Genomic DNA, 26930 nt, shown 5'->3' on the forward strand with positions numbered 1-26930 from the left:
ACTCGAAGCGCCGGGGCTGACGAATCAAAAACCGCGTGCTTGATGGGGCCAACGGTGCTGTTGTGTAGCATAAGCTCTTCTCTTCTCTTTTTTTCTTTTTGTTTTTCTTTTTCTTTTTGTTTTTGTTGTTGTCTTCTCTTCTTATTTCCCTTCCAGGGGTTGACTCCCGGACAGTGGCGGAGATGGTGCGACAGGGGAAGTTCCAAAGTTGTCCAGTCTCGCCACGGTGGATTCAGAAGCGCCCGCTCCGGACGAACCTACCACTTACAGCCCGTGAACGGTTCTGGGCTTCTCTCTCAGCGTTTCACCTTTTTCCTTGCTTTTGCATTATGCTTGTCCGATGAGCACATTGTTCTCTACCTACAAAGCTACTATTCCGTATTGGGTACAATTGCACCTCTCTCAGCCCGGATAACGTTGAGGTACAAAGGGCTTCATTCTGGGGTTTCTTGATCACTTGCAAGACTCCATCAACTCCAGAGTCATAAGTGGACATCTTCCGGACATCCGAATCAAATCACCCTAGGATTCGGGGAAATCCGGTGAAACGCCCAAAAATACCCTAGCGCCACTTACTACGCTGTCCCCCTTCGAACGGTTCATTTCTGGCTAGACAAATTAACTCGCTAATCTGGTATCTATTTATGGGCATCCTGGAGTAATTATTAACGAGATGTTATGCAGGTGTAACGCTAGAGCCACACCCAATTTCCCTTGGGACTACGTTGCTCAGTGTCCAGTATCAAGGCTTGTCTCGTTTGTACTCCGTACTCCGTACGCGTTTCTCAATCAGGGGCTCTAATTTCCTCGTGGATGCGGGAGTATAGTCATTCAATAGTCTTGACAGCCATGTGCTAACTCAAAGCCACCGGGAAGGATACATGTAGGGATAATATCTGACTATTGATATTTGAAAGTATAGTTGTGCCGGTACTAACCAAACTGCGTTATTATACTCCGTACTCCGTACGTAGAGAGCCTGGGTAGCAACAACCATGGAAAGGTTGGATGATTAGCTGACTTGTTCGGTTAATGGTAGCATTGCGCTATCGACTCGGATCACAGGCATTTGACGTTCTGGACAATATATCGGTACTCCATACTCCGTACTAAGCGCATACTCTGTACTCCGTACGGAGTAGAGGCAGGGCATTCATGGCCTCATAGGGCCTAGATCACAAGGGTCTCAGACCAACTTCAGGCTATCGCGCTGCGACCCTAATACAAGGACCATAATCACTTCATGGCAAGCAGGATCAACCCCTTTAGGCCCCTACACGTTGGATACTGATCACATGCTTGCCCAATTGTGCAAACTCATCCAACAAACAGACCATCGCCACCGAAGCTCTAGTTGAAGACTGTCGGCTTCTAGATACAGTACAGAGTACCATCAAGGTAATTGGGTTGGTCTTTCCAAGCCATGCGTTGAATTCCAATATTTGTCATCGCAAAGTGTAAGCTCATTTGGCTGACTCGCATCGTGCTCTAATACCTTGCGAATATTTCCAAGTTCTGCCATCTGAAGGTCCATAGCACATAGCTAGGTATCTCTTTAGCAGCTTGGAGGCCGCTCTGTGACAGCTAAAGCCTCGCTGTTTGTTCTTGTTTCTCCAGCACTAGAAAGAGGGTCGCAGCATAACATATTATGGTGAAGTATCATTATATCAAGCGCTGGCCAAATAGATAGCAGGCCTTCTCGGGTTCGGATGATAGATCCTAGAGTAAATGGAGTATTCGCTGGGAATTCAAACATTCTTCTTTCCCTTTAGTGAAGGATCAGGTGATTGAATGTATAGATATAAAAATCACAACTCAAGAGCGCGATGAGCGATGAGCGAGGTCCATCGACTACACTTTTAGGCCAAGGATTTTCTGAGACAACAGCCATATAGAATGAGTCTCACAAAGGGATCGAGGACTTCGGAGGCCCATCGAAACTTCATACAAATTGATAATATATACATACGAGGCATCGATTGGCGGTGAGTATAGGTAAGTACTCCATGCCTCAAAACAAACCCCACGATCTAATCGCACTCGCTGGATGCAGCCTAACTCTCAAGATAAATTTATCAAAAATGCAAGACGCCCTCCGCCCCAGCAAAGCAGACTTTGAAACTACCCTCCACGCAAGCTATCGGCAATGGCTTACTTACTTCAACACCACCGACACCCGTCTTCCCTTGGAATCTATTGACCTCACGTCCCTCCTCAAAGATACGCCCGCATACCTTGCCGCCGGATTGAACCCACGCGATAAAGATTTCTCCTTTGCTTGCGTGAAGAAACACGATGATCTTGAAGTAAAAGGACATTCAAAATGGCGGACCTCCAGACCTGGTGCCAAGTGCATTACCCCACCAAAGGTCATGCCGTTGGATCTTCAACTTGGAGTTCCAAAGGCTCGCGAAGTAGAGTTATCCAGCGAAGCCCCGCTATCAGAATGGCCTGGTGTGCGTGGCATCTCTGGTCTTGATGAGGGAAATCACATCTCGGTACTATTTCTAGCCTGGGCGTACATTTTCTCTGCTAAATGGGCCGAACTACTTGATATTTCGGAGATGCATCGGTGCACAACAAAATATTCATCGAGGTTCTGTCAACACCGTGAAGATTCAGTAGCACAGAAAGTCGTTGAGATCGACCTGCCACCAGATACGAGCGAGGCCGAGCTTGTCTGGTGGAATGCCGTACTCTCCGGAACACCCGCATGGGAGATATCCGTGGCATACAAATCAGAGAAGTTCCTCTCTCCATGGTCTATCTCTGTAGGTGGCGAGATATCAATGCGAGCAAAATATCAAATCCAGTCTACAGCACACGAACCCCCACCATCAACCACAGCCTTCCAATACCTCACCCACTACTGCACGCATCACCACATCTACGCGCAATGCTCCGCATCTCTCTCCGCAGCACTCCTCATACAAGACCCATTCTTCCGCACTCCAAAGCTACCGATCCCCAAACCCGCCAACACGAACCAAACCAACACCCAAAGCCCGCAATCAATCCCCGCCCTAATATCCAAACACAAATCCCTCCTCCCATACTATATGACTCTAAGCAGCAGTCCATGGACAACAATGCAATCAATGTGCAGCGTATTCTTCAACCCCGATATCCCCTGCAATCTCGTCGCCGCATGGATAAACCCCGCATTCGCAATCATAAACCCCCTCGTCAAACAAGGCAACCTTGTACATCTTCTAAGTAGCCTCTCAGCACGCCAGCCCCGCGTCGCGAGTCTCTGGCTCGGCGCAACAATTCTGGGTATAGCCGGCGTACACCTGAACTCCTGCAAGGCGGGGTTAATGAGCCCGTCACTGGAAGCGGAAGCGTGGATGGGGATGCCAACCACGTTTATAACACAGCCTGTTGGCGTCTACGATGAGAATGCCGATACCGTCCAGCGCGAAGACGAGTGTAAGCTGCTTTTTCTGGCGACAGACAGCGACGGTAGTTACAATCATGGGTATCTGACTTGTTGGTCATGGAAGCCTTTCGGAAATACGAGGCTTTGTGATGTGAATATTCTAGTTCGAGAGCATCTGTGTTGTGGATGTCATGATTTGGGATATGAGGGGTGGTCTTGGGATCTTGATGGCGGGTTGAAGATTGAGGATTCAGGTGTTGAGGCGCGGTTTGCGTCTCTTCTTTCGTCTGTGTCTACACCTGTCTCGGAAGTTGGCCTGGAGTCCGGGCTTGGAGAGGCAGATATATCTCTGCCGAAGAGCTGTGAGGATGATCTGTATTCAGATGAGAGATCGAGTAATCCCACGCGAGGGATATTTTCTTGGCTTCGGTTGGAGGGATATCCGGCGAATGAAAAGGGGATTTATCAGCATGAGTGGGTTACCATTATGTATGATTCGGAGGAGGAGATCGATGACAAACATTCGGATGATGATGCGGCTGGGGCATGTACTGAAGGAGTGGGTAGTTGGCTCCAGGGTGTTGAAGTCTAGAGGACGATTGTTGCGAATATCATCGTTGGGTTCTCCAGACATGTACGGAGTACCTTATGGAGCCACCGAATAAGGTTGAGGTGGGTCCGGGATGTGGGGTTTATCAGCACGGCTGTGGAAATCGGCCATTTTGCATACATTCTACACTGCCTACAAAGCAAATGGGATAAATGTTTCGAATGTTTTTGGAATTGATAAGGTAAATGTAAAAAGCAACAGAGAAACAGCCATCACTCGTTAAAGCGCAAACCCACAAGTTTTCAACTCCATAAATCCAAAGGTATCACCAGCCCCCGCAACAGGCGAGGGAGAAAAATGACCAGTCAATAGATAGGTATGACATGAGAATGTAAGTTTAAGAAAAAAGAGATTAACGAATGACAAAGAAATAATCGAGTATCAAAATGCAAATAGGCGTAAATGGGACCACTTTTCCGGTTCAAAGAACCGACATCGATCTTTCGCCAAGCTAACTCGAGACATGGTGTGGTGGATGAATCACCACACAACACAACAGTAGCAAGATGCAAATAAACCAGATCGAGGAGCCTGTATGCTCAACGATGTGGCTTCGGGTCAAAGGTATAATGACCCAATGGTCAAGTCTGCCAGCGACTAGGAACCGATGAAATAAATGGCGGCCGTGTTTATCGTATGTTCTTGGAGATAATCCAAAAGGTCGTGCAATCGTTAAAATAGCGCTCAGAGAGGGAGCTGAGAGCGACGTTGCTGAGCGTCCATCAGCTTGCGTCGCACAGCCTCACCACCAGCAATGCTGCTTGATTTACGCTTGCGGGTGGGGGTGCGCTGATCATTGTTTTTAGCGTGTCGGAAGACACTGGCAGGACGCGCGGGAGAGTTCGCGGGCATGAACTCGCGGTGCTGAGGAAGGCGGAGGAGCGCCTGGTAGCGGTTGTGGTTACGACGGAAGGCGGTGACAATACCCTGATCAAGGTGGTTGAGGAAACGCTCTTCCTTGTTGGTCGATTGTGACTCAGACTTGCGACTAGGGGTAGGTGTGCCCATAGACTTGCCAGTGGGAACAGCCATCGGGGACACTTGGGTAGAGTCATCATACGGCTTATCCATGTCCTCGTCTTCATCAGAGGATCCATTGCCGAAATCGATGAAATCATCGACGTTGAGAGAAGCCTCTGGGTCGTCTTCTTCGTCTTCTTCGAAGGAGCTATCAATGGTGAAGTCCTGGGAAGGGTAGAATGCCTCAGGAGGGCCCATGACCTGGCCACCTGGGGTGAGATCGTTGCCGAGAGCGGTCATCATGAGGTTAGCGCTCGAAGCCAGCATAGGACTGAATTCAGTCTGGTTGGGGGATGCAAGGGCATCGGTGTCACTTTCATCAATCAAGTGAAGCGTAGTCTGGCGAGGGCTAGTGTTGGCAGTTCCAGGCATGCTGTTGGCAGCAGAGTCCAGCCAGTCATGGCGAGAAGATGCATATGCAGGAATGATGACAAGATGCTTGCCAGTGCAATCGACCAAAGCCACTGGCTTGTGGGGGTCTGCTATAAAGGTTCCCATGATAGGTCCGCGACGGCGGGGCACGCAGTCATTCTTGTCGTCCACGGGGGCCAAAGAGTCAGATGAGTCTCGGCGGAGAAGAGATCGAGGGTGGGTGATAGTTGCTGGTGGGGGGAGATCCTCGTCTGTGGTATCACCATCATCGCCTTTTCACGGGGTTAGCAAAATTCGAACGCAACACAGATGACCAAATTTCCTACTCTCGTAACCACTCAAGCTGCCCTCGGACGATCCATCGGACTCGACGTGGTAAATGCTTCCGTGGCCGTAATCAGCGTCACCAAACATCTCTTCCGATTGGCGGCGGTGGCTTCTGTGGTAATTTTCGTTGTCGTTTTCGATCATACGACGCAGCTGGGGGTCCAAGCTGTCCTGTTGCAGGAAATCACCAGGGATCTCATCATCACTGTGGGAATCGCTATCCGAGGACGAGTCTGATCGCTCTTCAAAGTGAACTCGCCGAGGCATTGGAGTCTCAACGGCTTCACTTGTCACCTCAGGCTCTCCAAAGGTATCCATAGCACTGTAGAGATTTTCTTCGTCGAAGAAGGATGCAGCGGGGAGGAACATGTGATCATCAAATGAGCTGATAGCCCATTGATCATCAGTGAATCCAGTGCTGGACGGGGGGCGCTGAGTCTTCTCAGACTCCACAATCATCATTTCCTCCATCTTCTCCATCTCTTGCTCTTCTTCTTCATCTTCAGCATCCGTGATATAGTCTACAGCGGCATAAACATCATCTGAGCTATCATCAGAGTCATTAGCGTCACTGCTATCACTACTATCATCCGTCAAGACACGTCTTCTCTTAGTGTTCGCGGGTTGCCGCCCCGCCTTACTATCCCGACGACGAGCATAAGACGGGGCTCGGACTGCCGGTTCTTCCTCGTCGTCTGCATCTTCTTCTGAGTCATCTGCGTCCTCGCTCAAATCCCCGAGGGACGAGACAGAGGAGACACTCGAGACTGATGATGACGAAGCTCTCCGTTTTCTATTGGCAGGTGAAGTATTTGATGCCTTCCGAGACTGATTAGCCTTGGGTGACATGTCGAGAGTCCGCATGATGTTGGACTCGGGGGTTGAGGGACGAGGGTGGACGTTTTTGGCAGAGCTCTTGGGGGCCCGCTTGGAGGAGTATGCGCTTTGTGGCATATTGAGAGAGTATTGTGTGTGAAGCTGTTGAAGTGAAAGAATTTGCGTGGTTGATTCGGACTTCTTTGGTCCTTGCGTTTTTTTTATGCAAATAGTCCGGTCCGTTTCAGAAGGATCCAGCGAGGAGATAAGAGGGGTAGATCGTCCTTGGTGATAGATTCGTAATTGGATCCCAAAATAGAGGATCCGTAAGGGGATAAGTCGAGGGTGGAATGGTGGGACGAAGTGGAGGATATCGGAGGAGTGGAGGGGAGGAGTCCAGGGATTTTTTTTCACGCTGAAAGCACCCGCTGTCTGTCGCAGACGCTATAGTGCTTCTTCTGGGAGTTTGCTAGGGGGCAATTCCAACGCCTTCACACGAGGCGTCGAAAGAGTAAAAGATATCGTCAAGTAGAATTGAAGATCGGAGCTGCAGGACTGAGGAGCCGGCAGGGACAGGCTCCCCAGCGAGGCATTTACAGCTCAACGAAGGCCATTTTGGCTAGACTCTTGACGATATGTGGGTATGTAGTAAACTGGGTGAAGATAGTTTCAAAAGTTAATCTGGAAAGTCCGAAATAGATCAAGTGGTGAGAATGCTATGGGAAAGGGAAGAAGAAGAGGAGGGCGATGGGGTCGACTTTTTTCCTAGTGAAGTGGGGGACACTCCTGATTGGCCAAAGCCCACCGTCGCCCATTCGTTGGCGCCGCTCACCGACTCTTTCGGACCAATCAGCGCGCGCCGAAAGTCGCAACGGGAAATGATCTTGATGCCCGTTATTTAGTCCCTTTAGGTCCTCCGTACTCCGTACTGTTGCATTCGATCATGATATTCATCAATATTACATGGATATCATCTCATTGCATTGCCCTTGCCCCCGCCTTGACTACAATATGTGGTATGGCTTTTTTGCCTCAATGGAAAATATCCCGAGTCGAGTCCGAACAAAACAAACCTAAAACGTCATCAATAAGAGCCTCGGCGTCAGTCTCCTCTATGGCGAAATCTTCATTGCAGTCCACTCGACCGCCTAGCAGTCTACAAACCACAGTCTGAGTCGAGCCTCGACCTATTACATCAAGATGGCACCTGTATTAGAGCAACCCGAGGTCTGGATTGGATATCAAACTACCTCTTCGTACCCTATGTACGAGATGCATGTCGAACGGTCACGGTGCAGCAATTGACCTGTGCGGACATGTGCCGATGATTCAATTCTCAGATCGGGATTTTTTCCATTTACCTAACACCTCCCGAGATGAATCATATTGTTCAACAGAAACGCAAATTTTCACTTTGACTATCAGGTCTATTATTGGTAGCCAGAGATCCGGACACGTTTTGGGTGGCAAGCTCGACTCCATTCCGGGCCCGTCTTGGCAACTTTGCCTTCCAAAGCGGGAACCTGCAGGCCCTTTCCTTTTTGCCCCCAATCCCAATGGCTAAGCTGCCTAATAACAAGCGGTAAACAGTTGCGATTGCAGAATGTGCATGAGATAGATCCATTTTTCATCTATAGGAGGACAGTACTCCGTACTCCCTCTACGTTTTCCGGTCTTATAGAGTGCTGTCAGCGACTCACCGAATACTGCGGGTGAAAGCTCAGGAGGCAAAGCCTGGAACGGAAGATCTTTCCGGTTCTTCCTTTTTGAGTCCATTCTTGCCCCTGCAACTTGATGTTCGGAAGCATGCAAGATCATCTCTCTGCCCCGCAGTGGCTGCGAAGGAAAATTTTCGACAACGCCAATCAAACTTCCTAAGAGGGGACATTATTTACTGCGCTAGCTCTGTTTCAGTCATCGAAGCGGATCTCTCGCCGTTCGAATGTTGAATGTCAATAATAATCCTCCACCTGGTCACTTCGACGACCTTCTAGCTTACAGCTTTATCCACTTGTCCAATACAACCTACATATTTCCATTCACCACGTTTTGCTAGCGTCAAACCATCGGATATGGCTACTTCCGAGGTAAATTGACCTGCATTGGAGTCCGAGCCGGCAGCAATTGAATAATGAGAGCAGTGGAAATGACTCATAAAGTTGAATACCCTTCATTGGGGGCCGGAGGATCTATGGTATCGTAAAATCGGAGGATACCTCGGCTACTCCGAGCTTCCGAATCTCAAACAGTGTCATGATTTTCTGGCGTGATCCCAACAACTGCAAGAAAGTGGTGAGATTTCGCAGCTGAGCGGATCGTACCATTCTCCATACATCATAAGATGAGACGTCAGAGCGATACTATGAGCACCCTTAGTTCTCCAATCATGACGATCAAGAACAAGGCCAGAGCGAGAAGAATTGGCTCGTGCTCATACTGTCTCCTTCGAGGACAGCCTCAAATAATATACCTGCTTCTTCACATCTATCGCTCAATGCGCCCAGCTTGAGCGTAAAATCCAGTGAAACATCATAATCACCCCGGGAAGATTCGTAGCCCTCAAGCCCCAGCAAAGTTAAACGTGTCAACGATTTTGAATCCACCAAGCTTTGCATTTGATCGATAGCCCATGGAAATAGTTGGCCATGACAGTAACACAAATACAAAGTCTCAAGGGATGGCGGCAAAAACGAAACGAGATCATGCGTCGACTCAATGCGGTCACTCTCAACCAGCATTTTGAGAGAAATATGTAGATATTTCAACGCGCTGAAGTCGACAAATGATCCCATCAATCCACCATTGCCCTCAGAGGGCGAGAGAGCCTCACCACATATCCACAATCCCTCCAAGGTAGTCTTGTGAAGGGAGAGAGATTTTCGAAGAGGAGCCGCTATGAAATCAGGCCCATCTGAGACTAATGGTCCTCCAATAGTCAACCGAAAGGTCTTAAGAGCCTTGCAAGGTTCAATCCAGTCGACAAACCCACACTCCGTGTTGGTGTTATTCAGGTCAATATCCGTGACTCCCGAGAAGGGCGTAGTGCGGGATTCGCGCGCATCGCAATCGCAATCGAGCATATCCGCCCCTCCAACTTTGCGCATCGCAGGAAAGCTGAAGAACGGTTCCATGAAGCATGCATGCAAGGAATTTTTGGTATCATGCCATTCTGCGAAAGCTTCCTTGAGATGAGGAAATGGCGTATCATTCTCTCGGGTAGCTTTCAGGAACATTGTCTCGACGTAATGAGGTTCATCTGGGCTGCACATGCTAATTTCCCTTAAGCCTTTCAGCTGCGGGATGAGCAACGCTAACCAAGCATCAGTGTTTCCATTGATCAGCTGCCGGGTTGGCTGCTGCTCCCAAGATGTACCGTCGACGAGTTTGCGAACAAGGCAACCATCGTATTCAAATGCACACTCAACATCCGTGTTCTCGGTTTCCCAGACTTCCACTCGTAAAGACCGCACCGCATGTGCTAACTGTGGCCTTTGGGCGATTGCGTAGAAGAATCGACTCACTTGCCGAACACAATGCCCGGTAACAGCCGTACAAAGAACAACATCGGAGTAGAGAATTGGCAACGTGACTGCATAAAGTCGACGACAAGTTCGAATTAAGGAGTAGTGATCATGAGGGCCATCTACTTCCTGTACAATGAGGCAAAGGAGCTCTTCTGGCAGACCAAGAAGCATGACTCTGGCTGGGCTCCCTGGTGTAAGTATACCTTCCATTTATTTTCCCAATTTCATCATTTTACTCCGTAGTCTGAGGGGAAATAGGCCGTGGCTGCCAAGCGATAGGTGGGATAATGCCAAGAATGACTGCGGGGAGACGCAAAAAGGGCAGCTAACTATATCGATGTCCAGAAACGTACTCCGTGCGTGTGTCAATGATACTGATTTTGTTGAAAATCTCCGAGCGGACGACCTTATAATCGACTTTCCTCTGTTCCGAAATATCATGATGCACTGGAAATCCTATATTGCGGCTCAAGTAGACAAAATGGCTCGGGGCGCCATGTAAATCGAAACTGGCGGTACATTAGTCTATGTTGCATTTACCACTTTTAGTGAGACTTTTGAGGATAGCACATATACAAATCTGCCATGTCGGTTTAATGCACTGTACAATTATTCTCAATGATCAAGCAAAGATGATACTGGAGCGCATCACCGCAAATCTTCTCCGATCCTCCGCAGAGCGTCGCATTATTACCTACGAACTTTACGATCGTTGCGAAAGTCGGCTTTCCGGCTCTAAGTTGGGCCTTCAATGGCAATTTGATTGAACCCTCATGTCTCCAAGTAGCCTGCCTGAATAACAATGCACCTTACTTCCAGCGAACATCTTGAAACCACACAAATGTTAATTGTAAACAAGTCCAGAGGTCCAATTTAACGACCAGTTATCTTTGGGTCGGCCATGAAAAACCAAGGTTCCCTGATGATTTGACATCAACCATGGTACCTCCTATTAAAACAATATTGAAGATTAGGTATCGCGGAACTTGGTCAATATGCGATGATCAAGTGCCGGGATAAGGAGCTACATTATTAGGTGCAGGCTCTGACTTGGTGCGCCCAAACATGTACAAAAATGATTTTGATCGAGTTGGCGCTGGCGCTGGCTGAGCCGTAGCCTCACTTTCGGGCTCTGGCTTGGTGGCAGCAGCGAGTTCGGCGGGAGCGGTGGATTCGACCGGGGTAACGGATTCTGGGGCAACGGATTCGACAGGAGCTGCTCGGGCCTCCTCTACCCTTCTCACGCCTTCACGTATTTCCTCGGACGAAGCACCTTGAGGTGCAGTCGTTGTCAAAGTCTCTGTGGGACGAATTAGAACCCTCGATGTATCCTGGTTGAGCTTGTTGATCTCTTCTTCCGTTACCAGCCGCTCATTCTCCAGACGGACTTCACGTCCGCGCTTGTGGCAATACCACAAGACAAAGAGAAGAACTAGGAAATGAGTTTATTAGCAATCATGTAGGGTTAAGGTAAAGAGCAAACTTACTGAATAATGCCAATGACCAAAGCACGTTCATACCCATGACAGCAGGGAATCGAGCTCGCAAAAATGCCATAATCGATCGCAGCATACCAACCAGAGCAGCCGGCTTCGAGACAAGCTCCTTCAAACTTGGCACACTAATTCCCATCTTCTCCGCAGCTGCAGCGGCCTTGCCCACATTCTCCATATTGACGCCACTCTTGCCAGCACGCTCGGCAGCAACTGCAAGCATCTCCGGGGCTAACGTCTCCGTCCACCGCTCGGGAAGTTTCTCGATAAGCTTTTGCATCGGACTAGGAAGCTTTGTATATGTTTCCTGCAGTTGGCGATTTCCATTGGTCAGGAGCATCTCCAGATCCCCGTAGGCAGTTGGGACTCCGTTGATCAGATCCTTGAAGATAAGCTTGAACTTGCGCAAAAGCTCTTGTGTCTCATCACTGATCGAAAAGACCCGATTATTATCCGCTGCTAGATTCAAGCGCTCCAGAATATCTGTCATATCCTCTGCATCTTTGTCTTTGTCTGCATCTTTTCCACTGTTGGACGTATCCGAAGTGGTCGGGGGAGTCGAGGTTTCGATCTGCGATTTGTTTGCATTGTCGGTGTCTTTGTCCTGTTTACGCGAACCATGTGTCAGCTACATGAATTCCAGGTCATGCATGATGTATTCGGACGCAAGGATCCGAGTATGGGTACAATCATATGATTACCCACCACATTCTTCCCTGTGTTCTTCTTCCAAAACATAGCACTCCATCGTTTCTTCTTCGGTGAGGCCTTCGCGGCCTCTGGCTGTGGTGTCACCGATCTCTCCAATGTTGGATGCGGATTTTTCCGTTCTTGTCTACCCTCCTCTCCAAGCTCCTTTCCAAACTCCTCGCCGGGCGAGCAAGGTAGAGGAACATCCTCAGCCTGTACGCTTATCTCCGGTTGCAGAGGAGCCCCAGCGGAACTTTCGATCGACGTTTGTTCCTTCTGTTCTGTTGAAGCGGGTACCGATTCCGGATGTGCGGTGACTTCACGTAGGTAGGCTTCATCCTCTGGCGTCAAGACCGGTTTGGGCGTGCTGATCATCTGCGGCGAACGCTGCCGGTTTTTTATCTGGTTAAGATATTGCATGGCCATATTGGATGCAAGAAAGTTATTATTGACAGAAATATAAGATTGCTATTTCTTTTTCACTCGATAGGACTTGGGCGACAGGGGAGACAAAGGATAGGCCGAAACAAGACGGGTTCGTGCTGAAGGTAAGGGGATACGCGCGCGCTATGTATTATGTTGATAGATCGACTTCCCCGGCGGTAAAATGATCAGTCAGATAAAATCCAATGATCAGCAGGTTTCAAAGGTAGCTAAATTCATTTCGAACACTAGACTTCTGTTTTGCTCACATGGGCACTTTGTTCCTCGTGATGACATCATCGGCGGCTTGGCATCCCCGCATGTGCCATGTCGCTTGCACAGCCACTAGCACAGCCACATTTACATCAGTGCTCTGCAAAACGCATGCAAATGTAGATGTGTGGACAGGTAGTAAATTGGATTTTTCCCTGTTAGAGAGTGGAACATTTTGATTTGCACTCTCACTGGCCTTTTTCTAGGCTTCACTAGAATGTGTGGTCATGATCCGGACATGTCTTAAAACTACCATGTTGCCTCCTAGGTATACTATGACCAGAGAAGCTATATTAGGTATAATGTCAAAGGCTTCGAACGCGAAATTATCTGATTAGATACATGTGGTCATTGAGCATATTGTGACGGGCTATTCAGTATAGACTCCCCTTCTCATTACTTATGTAGCTTGATATATACACTTACCATAAACCAACACATATACAGAAATGGTCCCACCGCGACTATCCTGTGAGACTCTTATATAATGACTAGTCGGCACCCGTGGAGATGAGTCCCAATTATCTAGATCACTCTATTCCAAGGTTGTCCATGCCTGGAGCGAGCACTCATTTCAAACCGAGGAGATCAACTCCATCAAACGGAATCCCAAAGCTCTGGAGCAGGTTGACAGCAGCGGTTTCACCCGTCTTATAAGCACCATGCACACATCCATTTCCAATCTGAGTGCAATGCTCGCCAGCAAACTGCAAGCGACTGGCCTTGTGGTTTTCCAACGCACCAACCAGCAGCTGCGGGTCGTCCCCGACCTTGTCGGCAGAGTAAGTTCCATACCCAGCCAACGGGTCCTGGGTCCAATGTGTAGTTTCAACATTGATCAGGCGAGGCAAGGCCTTATAAGGCTCTGTTCGGAAGAGTTTGAAGAGTGGTTCGAAAAACAGATAGATTTCTTTGGAGTCTTGCATGGCCTCGACGCGCTGCGTCAGAGGCTCCGCAATCTGCACGCACAGCTCCTTGCCGCCAGTCATGATCCACAAATTGATGGTCACGGTGGCGTAGTTAAGAATGTTATCGTTCCCTCCGAGGGAGCTTACGCTGGTATTAGACCGCACGGATGAGCTGGACGAATGGTCCGATTCTTCGGGCGGCGATGGGTAGAAGACAAACTGATCGTTGTCTTTGGACCAAAAAACTTCGGCAAATTCAAAGAACACCTTGCCCAAAGCGCCGTAGCTAACTCTGGACATGCCCTCTTGGATATCACTCGGCAAGGGCGGGTTGAATGAGATAAGATCATGGTGGTAGACTCCTAGCGGACTGGTCATAACTACCGCATCTCCTTCGATGAAGCCGGTTGCTCCAGCAGCATCCTTGTACTGGATTCGGGCTGGAACGATCCCGTCTTCACTCCATTCCACGTTCTCAACATGGTGATTAAGTCGGATAATGCTGGCATCGCTTTGGAGAGACTCCGCCGTCCAGTTCACGATGAGATCATAGCCACCCTCCATATATAGATTGCGCTCGGTGATGAAGTAAGAAAGATGTTTCGACGATGCTTGCTCTATACTGGTACCAATCCACAGTTCCACCTCGCGGATAGCCTGCGGGGCCCAATCGCGTTCATCCTCGGTGATAAGCTCATGCTGGAGGACAAATTCTTTTGCAAATTCATGAACGGGGCGGTCCTCTGCGTCCGGGTTGGTTTCGTAGAACCACTCGCAGTAATCGGCAAACTCGTCTGCCACTTTCTTGGCCTTGAACTGGCATCCAGCCCGGCCTTCTCTGGTGAAGTAGAGAGGGAGCCCGTCATCATAATAATAGGGAATCGACAGCCGGGGAATGAGCTTCACCAAGCAATTCTGGGAAGTTTCATGCATCCAAGCGGCCCCTGTTGGAATTATCAGCATTTTGGCCCACGTTCCCGATGTCCAAATTCCCGACCGGGATTGATATCTTACCGATGTCTCGGACATGATCGCCCTTTCTGCTGGTCAGGATCCTTCCACCAATGCGATCGCGCGCTTCCAACACCACCACTTCACAGCCGTGACGGTGCAGGACAGCCGCAGCATGTAGACCGGACACTCCAGCGCCCACCACAATCACCTTGCGCTCCGACCTCGCTGCGTTTGTTCCCTTCTCGGTCAACTTCAGAGTTGGCGCGAAAGGTGCAACCAGGTCGGAGCCACGATTACTTGGTTCTATGGGACTACTTCCCGAGGCAATAGAGGTAATATGGAATGACTGGGCCATTTTGAGCTGATAGGTTGACATTCAAGCTCCGAATTAAGCCGGATTACCGCTGAAACGAAGTTGAAAGAGGGGGGGATGTGCTGTGAGGGGCAGGGGGAAGTGACCACGCGGACACTGAATCAGGCAAATCCTTCCGCCTCAGCCTCCTGCACCTCTTTCCCCCGATTCCTCATGTCCTGCAGGTATCGTGTTGCGTGTTGCGCATGAGAGAATGGTTGGGTGTTTGGGCTGCAAGTGCCCAGACCCTAACGCAGTGCTTATCTGTTGCCCCACATGGAAACCAGGAATAAGAGTTTTCAGTTTTCTTTTCTTCTTCCCATCTTTGCCCATCTTTTTTCTCTTACAGAGGCTGACACTCTCTTCCCCCCGGTATTCAAGATGTCTCCGGCATGACTGGCTTGCCAAGTCGGGTTTTTAATCAGATTCCGATTTTGAATTGAAAATGGACGAGGACACAGAACTCAATGGCACCCAACGCATGTGCGTTGATGGGGAGATCCAATTGATTCCCACACCCACCACTTCCCCCAACGATCCGCTCAATTGGAGTGCCTGGAGACGGTATTGGCATGCCCTGCTAGTCCTCGTGTTCGTCGCACTCACGGCGGCGACTGCCAACGATGCTGGCACTGCTGGCAATGGTATGAACCTCGAGCTGGGCATTACGTGGGAGCAGATCAACATCGCTGCAGGTGTTCTGTTTGTCGGTATTGGATATACCACCCTGCTCCTCAGCCCAGCACCTTTCTTGTATGGAAGACGGATCTCCTACTTGATCTGTCTGGTTTTTTCTGTCGTTGGGTCCATCTGGATGGCCCGCGTCCAAACCGTCCAGGACAACATCTGGAATCAACTTTTCGTGGGTGCCTCCGAATCCTGCGCAGAGGCAATGGCCCAGTTGTCTCTTTCCGATCTGTTCTTTCAGCATCAAAGAGGCCTTGTTCTGGGCTTGTACGTCCTGGCTACCAGTATCGGGACATTTGCTGGACCATTGATCGCCGGCTTCATCACCGACTCTTCCCTGGGTTGGAGATGGGTCGGCTGGTTTGGTGCTATTATATCCGGGGGGCTGATTGTGGTCTTTTACTTCACGTTGGAGGAAACATTCTTCGATCGGAACAACCCCCTCCGCGGACATGCTACACCTAAATCCGATAGTGTGTCAGCTGATCCCTCGGACAAAAAGGAGAAATTGGTTGCGAGCGTGCAAGCGTCATCCCCCGACCGTGAACTCGACGAGGAATGCGGCCAGGAGAAGGGAAAGACCTATTTCCAACGCATCGCCCTAATCACTCCCTCGCCAACTTTGGTCGGGACGGGCTTCAAGCAGTATATTCGTCGCCTATACTACACACTGCGTGTTTTCACTTTCCCAGCAGTCCTTTATTCGGGCCTTCAATGGGGTGCCCAAGATGCCTGGTTGACCTTCTATCTTACCGTCGAACAAGACAATTGGTATGAGGAACCCTGGAACTACAGTGATGCTGCAGTGGGTATCATGAACGTGCCAACCCTAATTGGCTCAGTCATTGGCTGTATCTACGGCGGATGGTTCTCCGACTTCTTCGTTGTTTGGATGACCAAACGAAACAAGGGCATTTTCGAAGCTGAGCAGCGCCTCTGGCTCTTGTTGCCTGTTGCTTTCATCGGCCCCGCTGGCCTCATGCTGTTCGGAATCGGTTCGGGTAGAGGCTGGAACTGGCCTTTGCCGTATCTTGGACTGGGCTTCATCGGCTTCGGCTGGGGCTGTTCGGGCGATCTCAGCATGGCGTATCTCATGGATGCGTACCCGGACATGGTGTTGGAGGGCATGGTCGGTGTTTCCGTCATCAACAACACCATCGGATGTCTTTTCACATTCACTGCTGAGATGTGGCTGGAAGCGCAGACTCTTGCTCAAGTCTTCGTTGCCATTGGCGTGTTGAGCTTCTGCTTCATCATGACTACTGTGCCGATGATCTACTGGGGCAAGAAATGTCGCAAGATGACTCAGAAGCAATACAAGGCTTTCCTGCTGCTTCGTGATGGGCCTTCTAATTAATTCGGGGAGAGAGGGGGCGGGGGGAGGGGGGAGAGACAACGGTGTCTGATGGACTATTGTCATTCTGTTTATATTTTGTTCATCCTGTCTATATACATGTACAAAATCTGCGATAATCTTGTGTAAGGGCTTCATTGAAATATGAATGCTCTATGCCTACTGCTTGAATATACTATTTCTACTTCCATTATGCGCAAGATAAAAGAATTAAAGCTCTGCAACAATAAATCCCAAAACCGTGTCTTCTGAGCAAGACGAAAGGCATCGTCAGCACCTGGATTGTGGAATCGATGACCCGACGAAATCGACTGGGTAAGTCCAGTCCCATGTCATCAAAGTGATTATCATTAACGAAAGTCGACAGCAGCAAATCAGCACCTGGGATACCGAAGTCAACCCGATTATTTCGTTAAAGGCAATACAACCTCTCACAACTGCGGCACAATCGTCCCTGTCTCATCCCCAACAGAAAGATCCCACACTTACTCGACCGACTGGAGCTCAGGGCGAATCGAGTGGCTGCTTGACAACGAAGTCGTACGTACGCTCGAATATACTGACGCCCTCAGTGGCACAAATTATCCCCATACGGCCCATCACAAGACGAGCCAGGACCAACAGGAAATGTATTCATAATACAACTTGAAGACTGGAAGAGAGTTCAGGAGGGTAGGTATTTACAAAAGCACAAAGAGAATGTGTCAAGAGAACGGGAATTCATTGTTCAAACTAGCTAAGAGACTTGCTTGGTTTCACCATAAAGGCTACTCATCCTGAACACCACGTAGAGGTGCAAGTCATGCTCAGGTGTTGCATACAGGCCCCATGCAACTGGGTAAGACTCCCCAATTCAAGGTGTAAGGAAGGAATGGGGTCAAGGCTTGGAGGGGAACAGCGGCTACTGTGGGCAGGACGAACTGTATCCGCAGCGGCCGAGGGAGGTTCTTCCTAATGTGTTGAACAAAAGGCGCTTGCACAGCTCGGGTCATCCCAGACTTGCTTCGTGCCCTACCTTTCCCACAGCGCAACAAAGTCCCAAGGGGAAGGAAGGTGAAATCCTCCGAAGAGGGCCCGGGCAAATATATGACAGCACAGCGAATAAGGAGTGGGGCAGAGAGATGAGAAAGGAAAGGAAGGGGGACGGGAATACATGCAAAACGGGGTGGAGGGGGTAGGGGAGTGGGAGAAGGAAGAAAAGAAAATCAAAATCTGGGGGGAGGAGGGGGTATTTATGTCCTGGGGAAGGCTGAAGGCGACGAGGGTCAGCAGGGTGGGCGACGAGTTCCTTCCCAAACAGGAAGGAACCTAGGTGGTGCCTTCCTCGATGGAGGAACATGACTCTGTGAGTAGGCGGTACCTACTTAAGGCTCTTTGCCTAACTACAGGCAGTAAGCCAGTCAATGCCGGCGCTTGGTCACTTAAGTTAGGTACATTCTAAATGTGGGTACCTGATGCGCATCCGTATCGGTATTTGGGTTGGCTGGTGACCTAGAGAACCATGTACAAGATACTATCGAGTGGGCGGGTGGCGAGACAGACTATCCTGATGGTTCTTTCTCCATGTATGTGGAGTCGGTTGGTATGGATTATCAATTGTAACTCGGCTTCTACATATGAGTATACCGACAAGACGGGTGCTTATACGAGCGTTGATGCTACCAATGCTCCTACTTCGATCAACGTGAGATCTCTTGAATTCCTGCTCGGATACGTATTCTCAAGAATACTTTGTCCTCTGTTAGTGTGAATGAGTATTCCATAAAAAGCATTGAGCCATCGATTTTTTTTCCATAGTGAATCCTCTTTAAGTCTATACTAGAGCGCGCGAGATTGTAGTGGTTACATGTAGCTTACCCTAGTTTGGCTGTCCCTTGACTGTTTTGGTCGATTATAACACGGCCGCAGACTACCTGATATTGCGTGGTACCAGATCACCTTTAGAACGCACTATTCGCTTGTTCTTGGCCGCCGGATAGACAAGCACACAGACTTCCCTAGGCTCTATGATCCTCCGTAAATACCTTGTTGTATTCATCCAGGGAGAGCATATGATTTCGGATGCATATTGCTCCGGGGTTCTGTCTTTCCCTTGTCTTCTTTGACTTACATCTCACTTACACCACATCTCTCGCGGAGTAATGCCATGGCAGTTTGTCGCGTTCTCCCACGTTACCTCACCTCCATCCGCCCGTCGAACCATTTCAACAATATCCTCACTAACATTGATAGTCCCGGCTAAGTAATGTAAGGCGGTGTTGCCGTCAACATCTTGTGCCATGACATCAATGCCTCCCCATTCTAGTAAAAACCGAATAGTTGCATTTTGTGCCTGTTGCTCGGAATCCGTCAGTGGCTGTGGTTTCTGGGACCCTTCCTGTGGCTTTGGAAACTGGATATGCAGAGGGCTTGGCAGATAATGAAAAGACCACTTAGAATCAAGCGTGCGGGCACAATGTATACTGTCGGCGACATCTGGATTATTACGTGCAGTCTGTTTGGCCGTGAGAGGCAACGAAGCAATGTGAAGTAACGTATGTCCTAGAGCCGTTGTCCCCGCACTACCGAGTCCACCGGGGATAGAAGCTGCCAACCATGAAAGAAGGTCTGGATCATGATGTGCGGTTGCAAAATGGAGGACATGCACGTTAAAGATAGGTGTGCGCAAATTGGGTTTGAGATGAGGGTGGGAGATTAAATCTACCAGACAATGCTGCACGCCCCGATTGCTTAAATCACAACGGACGATGATATAGGACAGCGGTGGGAGACTGATGGTTGGAGCCGCGCGAGGACGATAGTTAGGAGAGTACCCGCAGGAGGAGAGAAGATGCCGGAACATAAATTGATTGCCGGCTTCAATGGCCTCATGAACAGGCGAAGATACAGAAAGATTTGATACCGAGTAGCTTGCCTCCTGCACTGTGTCTTTGTCATTATCCAACGTGGATTCCACCCACGCAGATTCATCTGCTCCAGCCGCGCGAAGGATGTCAAATATTTCGATATTACCTATTTTCGCAGCTTCCTCTAGTGCTGTCAAAGCCCGGTCCATCCTAAGTCTTTGACCGGGGAGATTTGGCTCTGTCCAGAAACGAGGAAACCCTTGGAGCCGTTCATCGAGCTCTGTCTGGGTCAAAGGGGAGAGCTGTTGACTGATCCCTTTCGATTGTGCTTGTTCTAAAACAACAGCACGACGAGCGCACATAGAAAAGCTAGATATATCGTCTTGGAAATGGCGACCACGAATGAACCGGACTGAATAGTCCTCCATGTTTCTCAGTCGAATGCCGTTAGGATCTGCGCCCGCAGCCAGAAGAAGTCGAACATTGTGTGGCAGATTGGCGCGAATAGCAGCTGTCAAGGGAGAGTCCCAAACACCATCAAAGGTTCCCGATATCGTGTAATTAGGTGAGAGTTTCTCTATTTGGCCGTACGGATCAGGCAGGCTTTTGTCATTGCCGTATGTTGCGTAATAAGCCAGAATGGCTTCCAGCAATGCAGGATCGGATTTCTTCGCGGCGCGAATGGTTGGGGTTTCTTCTTGTTTGTTCCAGTCGAATTGATCGATGAAGGAACGATCAAAGGTTTTGGATTGATCCATACTTCGAAATATGCAACTAGAGAGGAATGGATTTTGGAGAAGATTAGAAGAGGATGAACCGATGAACCCGGAGGCCAGAAATCACCTAGCGCTTCGGTTAGAGGCCTGGGAAATACGGCAGAAGGGGAAAATGCGTGATATTTCCTCGCAACATGCCCAACTGCTGTATTTCAAGCCGTACTGCTGGTGCTATAAGCAATATGAAGGTCACTGTCTCCCAGTATCTTTTGACCCTGTAGACTCGAGGCCGATGGGTCCCTGAGTTCCCTTTCCAAACCACCTCAATGCTTCCGATCTTATGCTTGAACGATTTTCCGTATTCTCATTCATCTCCCAGAGAGTCTGTAGGTGGGTTTGTTCGTGATACCGTGGGGTTGGCGGGTGACAGAATAGACGGAGTGTGGGCGAGCCCGCTCTTCTGTCCAACAATCGTTGCTCGAACTAGCAGCCTCCTGCGTTAGGCGATTTGTTAGGGCTTCGAGCCTATTGTCATCACAGCAATTTCTGTGAATTATCATGGCTCTTCCGTCTAATGCATAGGTAATAACAAAGGTAGTGGTTGCGCCTTGTTCTAGCCTTTGGCTTTCTCTTTTTCTTCTGCCAATTTCCCTGGAGATATACTTATGATTAAAAAAAAGGGCAGTAGATCTATTAAATCGGATGATCAATAAATCATTTCCTCTTTGTATTATTTCCTCTAATGGCATTTACAGTGGTTTGGATCATAAAGTCTGATTAATTCAATCCATCGGCGAATGCCCCTCCCGGGAGGAATTCTTGTATAGCACCATTCGCTTGATGATGCAGTCGCAAATACATGCAGATAGAAGGAGATTCCACTCTAGCCCTAAGCTCAATCCACCATATACTGCGACTCGCTTTACGGTACCATAGATAGAGCAACAACAATGCCGCAGGGTCCTTTTGGCGGAGCAAGTCTTCGAAAGGGCCGTCGATACACCGCGTGAAGATGTGAGCATGAGCCGTTGTAACCTCGCTATCCGGAAGATTCAAAATCTGGGATACTGCATGCACAGCATGGAGATACGGGTTAGTTTCCGCCGTAGATGAATCTCTGAGGTTACACACGGCAGCCAGAGCCCTCGGGATATTATCTATGCCTTCGTTTGGTAACGGTGAATTCATGTGAGCAAAGGTCGCCGCCATGACGCTGAACAGGCTGTCTGGTCGCAGCGGGTTGAGCATGTGCCATAGTGACATTTTCCCCTTGATCATGCGCAACCAGTCCAGATCGGAGGAGGAGGACTTCAGAGGCCATGCTTGTTGCGGTGCGTGTGCATCGGGAGACGAACAGGCCAGGATAACTAGAGCAGCCGCAGTACCCCAGATTGGATCTTTATCTTTCGCTTCAATTGGTTCCCTTAGTCGTTTGTTTAAGAGTGCCGTACTTTGAGACCAGTGGTAACACTCTTCTAGAGTGCGGTGATTGCCCGAGGGGCCATTCATATGGCGGTCATATGTAAGTGCCACGGCTAGAGAGGCGTGCATTAAGAAAGGGTACTGCAAATTATCAGTTAGCCCAGCTCAGGCCAAAACATAATTCTACTTCCATTTCGTCTCATCGGACGGTATTGATATAATAGTAACTTACGGTAAAGGCTAGTTCCAGAAGCTTGCGATTCACTTGTGTCATATTCGGGTCGTCTGGGGTAATGAGACTTCGTCCATAATAGCGGGTGATAAAGTCCTGACATTTCATGTTCAATTGATAGAATGTTGATGCGTCAGATGTCCAGACGGCATTGGTGAGAGGAGGCCGAAGCTGTGCTTTTCCTTGAACCACCAATGGCCTTCCTGTATCAGCGGTGGCAGGTTGGAGGTCGGGGATATTAGACATGAAGTTGCATAATACTCCGAACGAACTACATCTTCTGCACTGTGGTTTTTGTTCATCACACTAGTAAGGTATTGGATCAGCGAAGCACTAGATTTCCAGGCTCGGGACTAGAAGCCCAGGACTACTCACCTTGAGTTTTCGAAGCTTGCAGTTCCGACAGCCAAATCTCGACCTCCGCATAGTCCTATACTCCCGCACCTTTCCCGGACAATTCAAAGCCACGCCTAGTTGATGAACCGATGCTTTACACCGCTTGGCTATGAGGGGCTCTCCCTAGTTCAATGGGAAATCAATACTGGAGGGACCAACAGGTGAATGGCCCCCAAGGAGGTGCAGTGATTCAATATCCGAGCCTCATGGGCTAATCCTCTTTTGGGTGATCCACCTTTCACGCTAACTGTGGTTCGGATGGAAAGATCTCTGATTGGCTGCGCGTTGTATTCGAAGGCTGTTCATCTATAACCACAGCATGCTGGGCAGTCACGTCACTTAACCAAAGAAATGATGAGCCTGGAGCGATAGCTAAATATATAAACAGGTCGGGAGTTTCCTAAGGTCCTATGAATAAAGGTTTCTGGTCCCCAAAGCATAAAACTTGATCTTCATTCTACACCTTGGAAGCATACAATCGAAGATGACCACCCACCTCGCCGCCGTCTCCCTCGCAAAAGGCGAGCCCTTCAAACTCCAAGCCCGCCCCACACCAAAACCAGGTCCAGGCGATCTTCTCATCGAGGTCAAATCTGTAGCCCTCAACCCAGCAGACGTCCTCATGCGTGATCAAGGTCTCTTGATACCCAGCTACCCCACGGTCATGGGTTTCGACATCTCAGGGATGATCCTTGAGGTCGGCGACAGCGTCCCCATCGCCACAGATCCAACTCCTGGCCGATCTCTTCTTCCCGGGGTGCGCGTCGCCGCCTACGTCGCCTTTTTCTGGAAATCCTGCGACCCTGACTACGGCGCCTTCCAGGAGCGGTGCCTCGTGCCCTGGCAACATGCCGTGCCTCTACCGGAGGGTATCTCTTGGAACCAAGCTGCCACTCTACCTGTTGCTGTTCAGGTACCCCTCAGTGCGTGGGATATGATGGGGATTCCGCGGGGACAAATTTCTCTTTCTTTTTCCGCTTCCGCTGGCCCAGTCTCTGATACTAGCGAAACTAGGAAAAATAAGCAGAAAAAGGAGGCACTTTTGATCTGGGGCGCTTCCTCTAGCGTTGGCACGATGGGTGTGCAAACTGCTCGGGTGCTACGGGAGGATCGCGACTCGTCGTTTGCTGCCGTGTACGCCACGGCTGGTGTGGCGAATCATGGGTATGTATCCTCCCTAGGCGCAGATCGTGTCTTCGATTATAAAGAGCCGCAGGTTGTGGATGCAATTATTTCAGCGGCTAGAGAGGACGGTCTAGTGATTCGACACTGCTTTATTGCTACTGGGCAGCTGGCGCCGTGCCAAGCGGTGCTTAAGGCTTTCTATGATGATCAGGGGGAAGGGCAACAACAGGCAAAGATTGCGTCGGCACCGGTCATCCCTGCAGATGCGGAGGTTGTGAATGGAGTGGAGACCGTTTTTGTGATGCCGTCGATGAGCGAACAGGAGAGATTGGCTCAGTTTCAATATTGGATGGGGACATGGTTGAGGGAGAACCTGGCTATCGGAACCATCAGGCCGAGTCCTGAGCCGATGGTTGTGGGAAAGGGTTTGGAGGCTATCAATGCTGGGTTGGATGTGCTACGCCGGGGAGTGAGTTGTTCGAAGTTGGTTGTTGAAGTTGCGGAGTAATTGGTTTTGGAAGGCCGACACCATTTACTTGATCCAAAAGATTGGCACATTCCCTTTCGCTTGGCATATATGCTCCTATAGCATGGCTTGGTCCTTCTTTCTATATATAGCAAACGAAGCAATCGGATAAATTGGCCAAATTTTGACGAATTCAACTTTAGGAAAACAAAATGATAGAGTACGAGGTCAGACTATTCAGAATGAAACGCGTTCCCTTTGCAAATTATCTTCAGTCCAGGATGTCCAAGCTACATGGAAGACAGGCGATAAACTGAAAGTGACGGGAATTGGTACTTTTGTCGAAGGGGCTGATACAGGGGCAGAGCCGCATTGTCAAACACACGCCAATCGAGTAAACATCATACTCCCCACTATCCAACATCGTACCATCCTCTCCAATGGCATCTATAGCCATCAGATGCCTAAATGCTCGCCTGCGGGCGAGCATCATCACAAAAGGGCCAGGGATAAACTCCGCCTATCGCCTAAACTCCAGGGCAAGTTCAGCACAGACGTTTCAATCAAGACTATGCTCAACTTCGGGCGCGTTTCCCACCCAAGAGAAGCCGCGCTCATTCCCAACAACTGGATTTGAAGTCATCAAGCCAGATCAACCAGCTGAAGAGGAACAGTTGGTCGGTTATAAGGCCCATCGATACTACCCAGTCCACATCGGCAAGGTCTTCCAGGACCGCTATCAAGTATGTTCAAAGTTAGGCTGGGGCAGCTGTTCGACTACATGGCTAGCAAGAGATCTCAGGTTTGTCGGATTCAATCGCTTGTTTAAATATCCAATAACAGATTCTCGCAGAGACAAGAAATACGTCGCGTTAAAGGTACACATCAACGACTCAATGTTTCACCGCGAACTTCCATTTTACCAGCATATCGCTCCCCACATGTCAAGTGATCACCCAGGGAGAGAAAATATCCGACGATTCATGGATTCTTTTACTGTCACCGGCCCGGATGGCAAGCATATCGTGCTAGTCCAGGAACCCGCACATATTAGCCTCTACGATCTTCTCACCGAAAGAATGAGCGAGGCAAGGTTTCCTGAGGAAGCGGTAAAACTTATTCTTGTGGAATTACTCCAGGCTCTGGATTTCTTGCATACCGAGTGCGAGGCTGTACATACTGGTCAGTTCAACTATCCCACGCCGGCAACCAGACTTATTTGCTTATGCTCGATAGATGTGCATTTTGGCAATTTGCTAGCATGCGTCGACGATGCCAGAAACGCCGTATTCAAAAATATCGAGGAATCTGAGATCACTACCCCGTCAGCGCGGAAGCAGGTATCGAGTGACCGAACCATCTATGCCTCGAGGGCGCTTCTGCCAGATGAGGGTCCGCTGAAGCTATCTGATTTCGGCGAAGCCAGGATCGGGCCGGGACCTTATGAGTATCACGCTATGCCCATGTCGCAGCGGGCGCCTGAGATCACGCTCGAGGCGCCGTGGAGCTATCCGATTGATATTTGGTCTGTTGGGCTTACGGTCAGTCGGAGCTATATTCTCGAATCAACTTTAGCACGGGTGCTGATTACTATCGTTATTGATCCGTAGGCTTGTGATTTGCTCGGGCTAGAAAGACTTTTCAGCGCTGACCACACAGCCGGTGATCTATACCAAGCTACGCATCTTGCAGAGATGATTGCTGTGCTTGGCCCGCCGCCTGCTGGGTTTCTGGCGCTGAACCCTGAGATAGCGGCTGGGTATTGGGATGGAGATGGTATGTGTGCCTTTGCTTGATTCATTGATTATGTTGGTGGCTAATTTTCGGAATCCAGGAAAATGGGGGGATATTGTGCCCATTCCTGAGAAGCCTATGCTTGAATCGCTTGAAGGTCAAATGGGACTCCCTCGAGAGTTTGTCGGATTTTTGCGAAGGACCTTGAGCTGGATGCCGAGTGAGAGAGCGACAGCTAAGGATCTTCTGGAAGACCCTTGGTTGAAATCCTGATAGTCTATGTACGATATCAGCTTTGAATGAAGAAACAACCTCCACTCACCACATTCCACCGGCTTTCACCCTGATACTAATAATTCGATATACCAAATCCCTGAGAAGGTTTTCTGAGTGACAGCTTCGGGTCCAATTGCCCTCGCAAAAAATTGTTGAATCGCTCAGGGGTACCATATTCACCCTGCCACGACGCATACATAAGACAATCACAACAAAAATAAAATCCAAGGATTTGCAAAAAAAGAAATCTCTGTGCATCATCCGTGAATCGAACACGGGCCTCGTCGATGGCAACGACGAATTCTACCACTAGACCAATGATGCTAGTTGATGTGTGGAGACCCCGTAGTTGGCTACAAGAGCGGATTCTTTTCTTTTCCCGTGCGTAGATCCACCCGTGCGAATCAGAGTCCATGTTGCTCTTTTTCGAGTGGCATGAAGTTCTGGGTTGATAAATTTAGATACTGAATTGGAAGATGGCAGTGGCAGTGTGGATTTTCCCAATCAGCCTGGTTATCGCTAGTGCGTGTGGGTG

At 49.4% G+C, this 26930-nt stretch overlaps 10 protein-coding genes across 10 annotated transcripts; 4 read left to right on the top strand and 6 right to left on the bottom strand.

The window, feature by feature from the left end:
• Window positions 1–2081: 2081 nt before the first annotated feature.
• On the top strand, window positions 2082–3971 carry N7457_000552 (uncharacterized protein; the record flags this gene model as incomplete). Its single annotated transcript, XM_057171620.1, has 1 exon — window positions 2082–3971. The coding sequence occupies one exon, from the start codon at window positions 2082–2084 to the stop codon at window positions 3969–3971; it is 1890 nt and encodes a 629-aa protein (XP_057035523.1).
• Window positions 3972–4673: 702 nt separating this feature from the next.
• On the bottom strand, window positions 4674–6662 carry N7457_000553 (uncharacterized protein; the record flags this gene model as incomplete). Its single annotated transcript, XM_057171621.1, has 2 exons — window positions 4674–5653; window positions 5708–6662. 2 exons carry the CDS (start codon window positions 6660–6662, stop codon window positions 4674–4676), a joined length of 1935 nt encoding a protein of 644 aa, XP_057035524.1.
• Window positions 6663–8917: 2255 nt separating this feature from the next.
• On the bottom strand, window positions 8918–10219 carry N7457_000554 (uncharacterized protein; the record flags this gene model as incomplete). The annotated part of the gene is made up of 1 exon (XM_057171622.1): window positions 8918–10219. One exon carries the CDS (start codon window positions 10217–10219, stop codon window positions 8918–8920), a length of 1302 nt encoding a protein of 433 aa, XP_057035525.1.
• An 833-nt stretch (window positions 10220–11052) lies between these two features.
• On the bottom strand, window positions 11053–12657 carry N7457_000555 (uncharacterized protein; the record flags this gene model as incomplete). Its single annotated transcript, XM_057171623.1, has 3 exons — window positions 11053–11480; window positions 11536–12145; window positions 12247–12657. The coding sequence occupies 3 exons, from the start codon at window positions 12655–12657 to the stop codon at window positions 11053–11055; spliced, it is 1449 nt and encodes a 482-aa protein (XP_057035526.1).
• An 839-nt stretch (window positions 12658–13496) lies between these two features.
• Window positions 13497–15165, bottom strand: N7457_000556 (flavin monoamine oxidase family protein; the record flags this gene model as incomplete). Its single annotated transcript, XM_057171624.1, has 2 exons — window positions 13497–14779; window positions 14850–15165. 2 exons carry the CDS (start codon window positions 15163–15165, stop codon window positions 13497–13499), a joined length of 1599 nt encoding a protein of 532 aa, XP_057035527.1.
• A 421-nt stretch (window positions 15166–15586) lies between these two features.
• Window positions 15587–17185, top strand: N7457_000557 (Major facilitator superfamily domain general substrate transporter; the record flags this gene model as incomplete). The annotated part of the gene is made up of 1 exon (XM_057171625.1): window positions 15587–17185. One exon carries the CDS (start codon window positions 15587–15589, stop codon window positions 17183–17185), a length of 1599 nt encoding a protein of 532 aa, XP_057035528.1.
• Window positions 17186–19295: 2110 nt separating this feature from the next.
• N7457_000558 (uncharacterized protein) lies at window positions 19296–20786 on the bottom strand (the record flags this gene model as incomplete). Its single annotated transcript, XM_057171626.1, has 1 exon — window positions 19296–20786. One exon carries the CDS (start codon window positions 20784–20786, stop codon window positions 19296–19298), a length of 1491 nt encoding a protein of 496 aa, XP_057035529.1.
• Window positions 20787–21521: 735 nt separating this feature from the next.
• N7457_000559 (Zn(II)2Cys6 transcription factor domain-containing protein) lies at window positions 21522–22824 on the bottom strand (the record flags this gene model as incomplete). Its single annotated transcript, XM_057171627.1, has 3 exons — window positions 21522–22307; window positions 22399–22704; window positions 22774–22824. The coding sequence occupies 3 exons, from the start codon at window positions 22822–22824 to the stop codon at window positions 21522–21524; spliced, it is 1143 nt and encodes a 380-aa protein (XP_057035530.1).
• A 454-nt stretch (window positions 22825–23278) lies between these two features.
• Window positions 23279–24427, top strand: N7457_000560 (zinc-binding alcohol dehydrogenase family protein; the record flags this gene model as incomplete). The annotated part of the gene is made up of 1 exon (XM_057171628.1): window positions 23279–24427. One exon carries the CDS (start codon window positions 23279–23281, stop codon window positions 24425–24427), a length of 1149 nt encoding a protein of 382 aa, XP_057035531.1.
• Window positions 24428–24825: 398 nt separating this feature from the next.
• On the top strand, window positions 24826–26392 carry N7457_000561 (uncharacterized protein; the record flags this gene model as incomplete). Its single annotated transcript, XM_057171629.1, has 4 exons — window positions 24826–25567; window positions 25622–25926; window positions 25996–26161; window positions 26220–26392. The coding sequence occupies 4 exons, from the start codon at window positions 24826–24828 to the stop codon at window positions 26390–26392; spliced, it is 1386 nt and encodes a 461-aa protein (XP_057035532.1).
• Window positions 26393–26930: the final 538 nt, after the last annotated feature.

The sequence above is a fragment of the Penicillium paradoxum genome (genome assembly GCF_028828445.1).
Source record: "Penicillium paradoxum strain IBT 22861 chromosome Unknown utg000002l_segment0_segment0, whole genome shotgun sequence".
In the NCBI taxonomy this organism is placed as follows: Eukaryota; Fungi; Ascomycota; class Eurotiomycetes; order Eurotiales; family Aspergillaceae; genus Penicillium; species Penicillium paradoxum.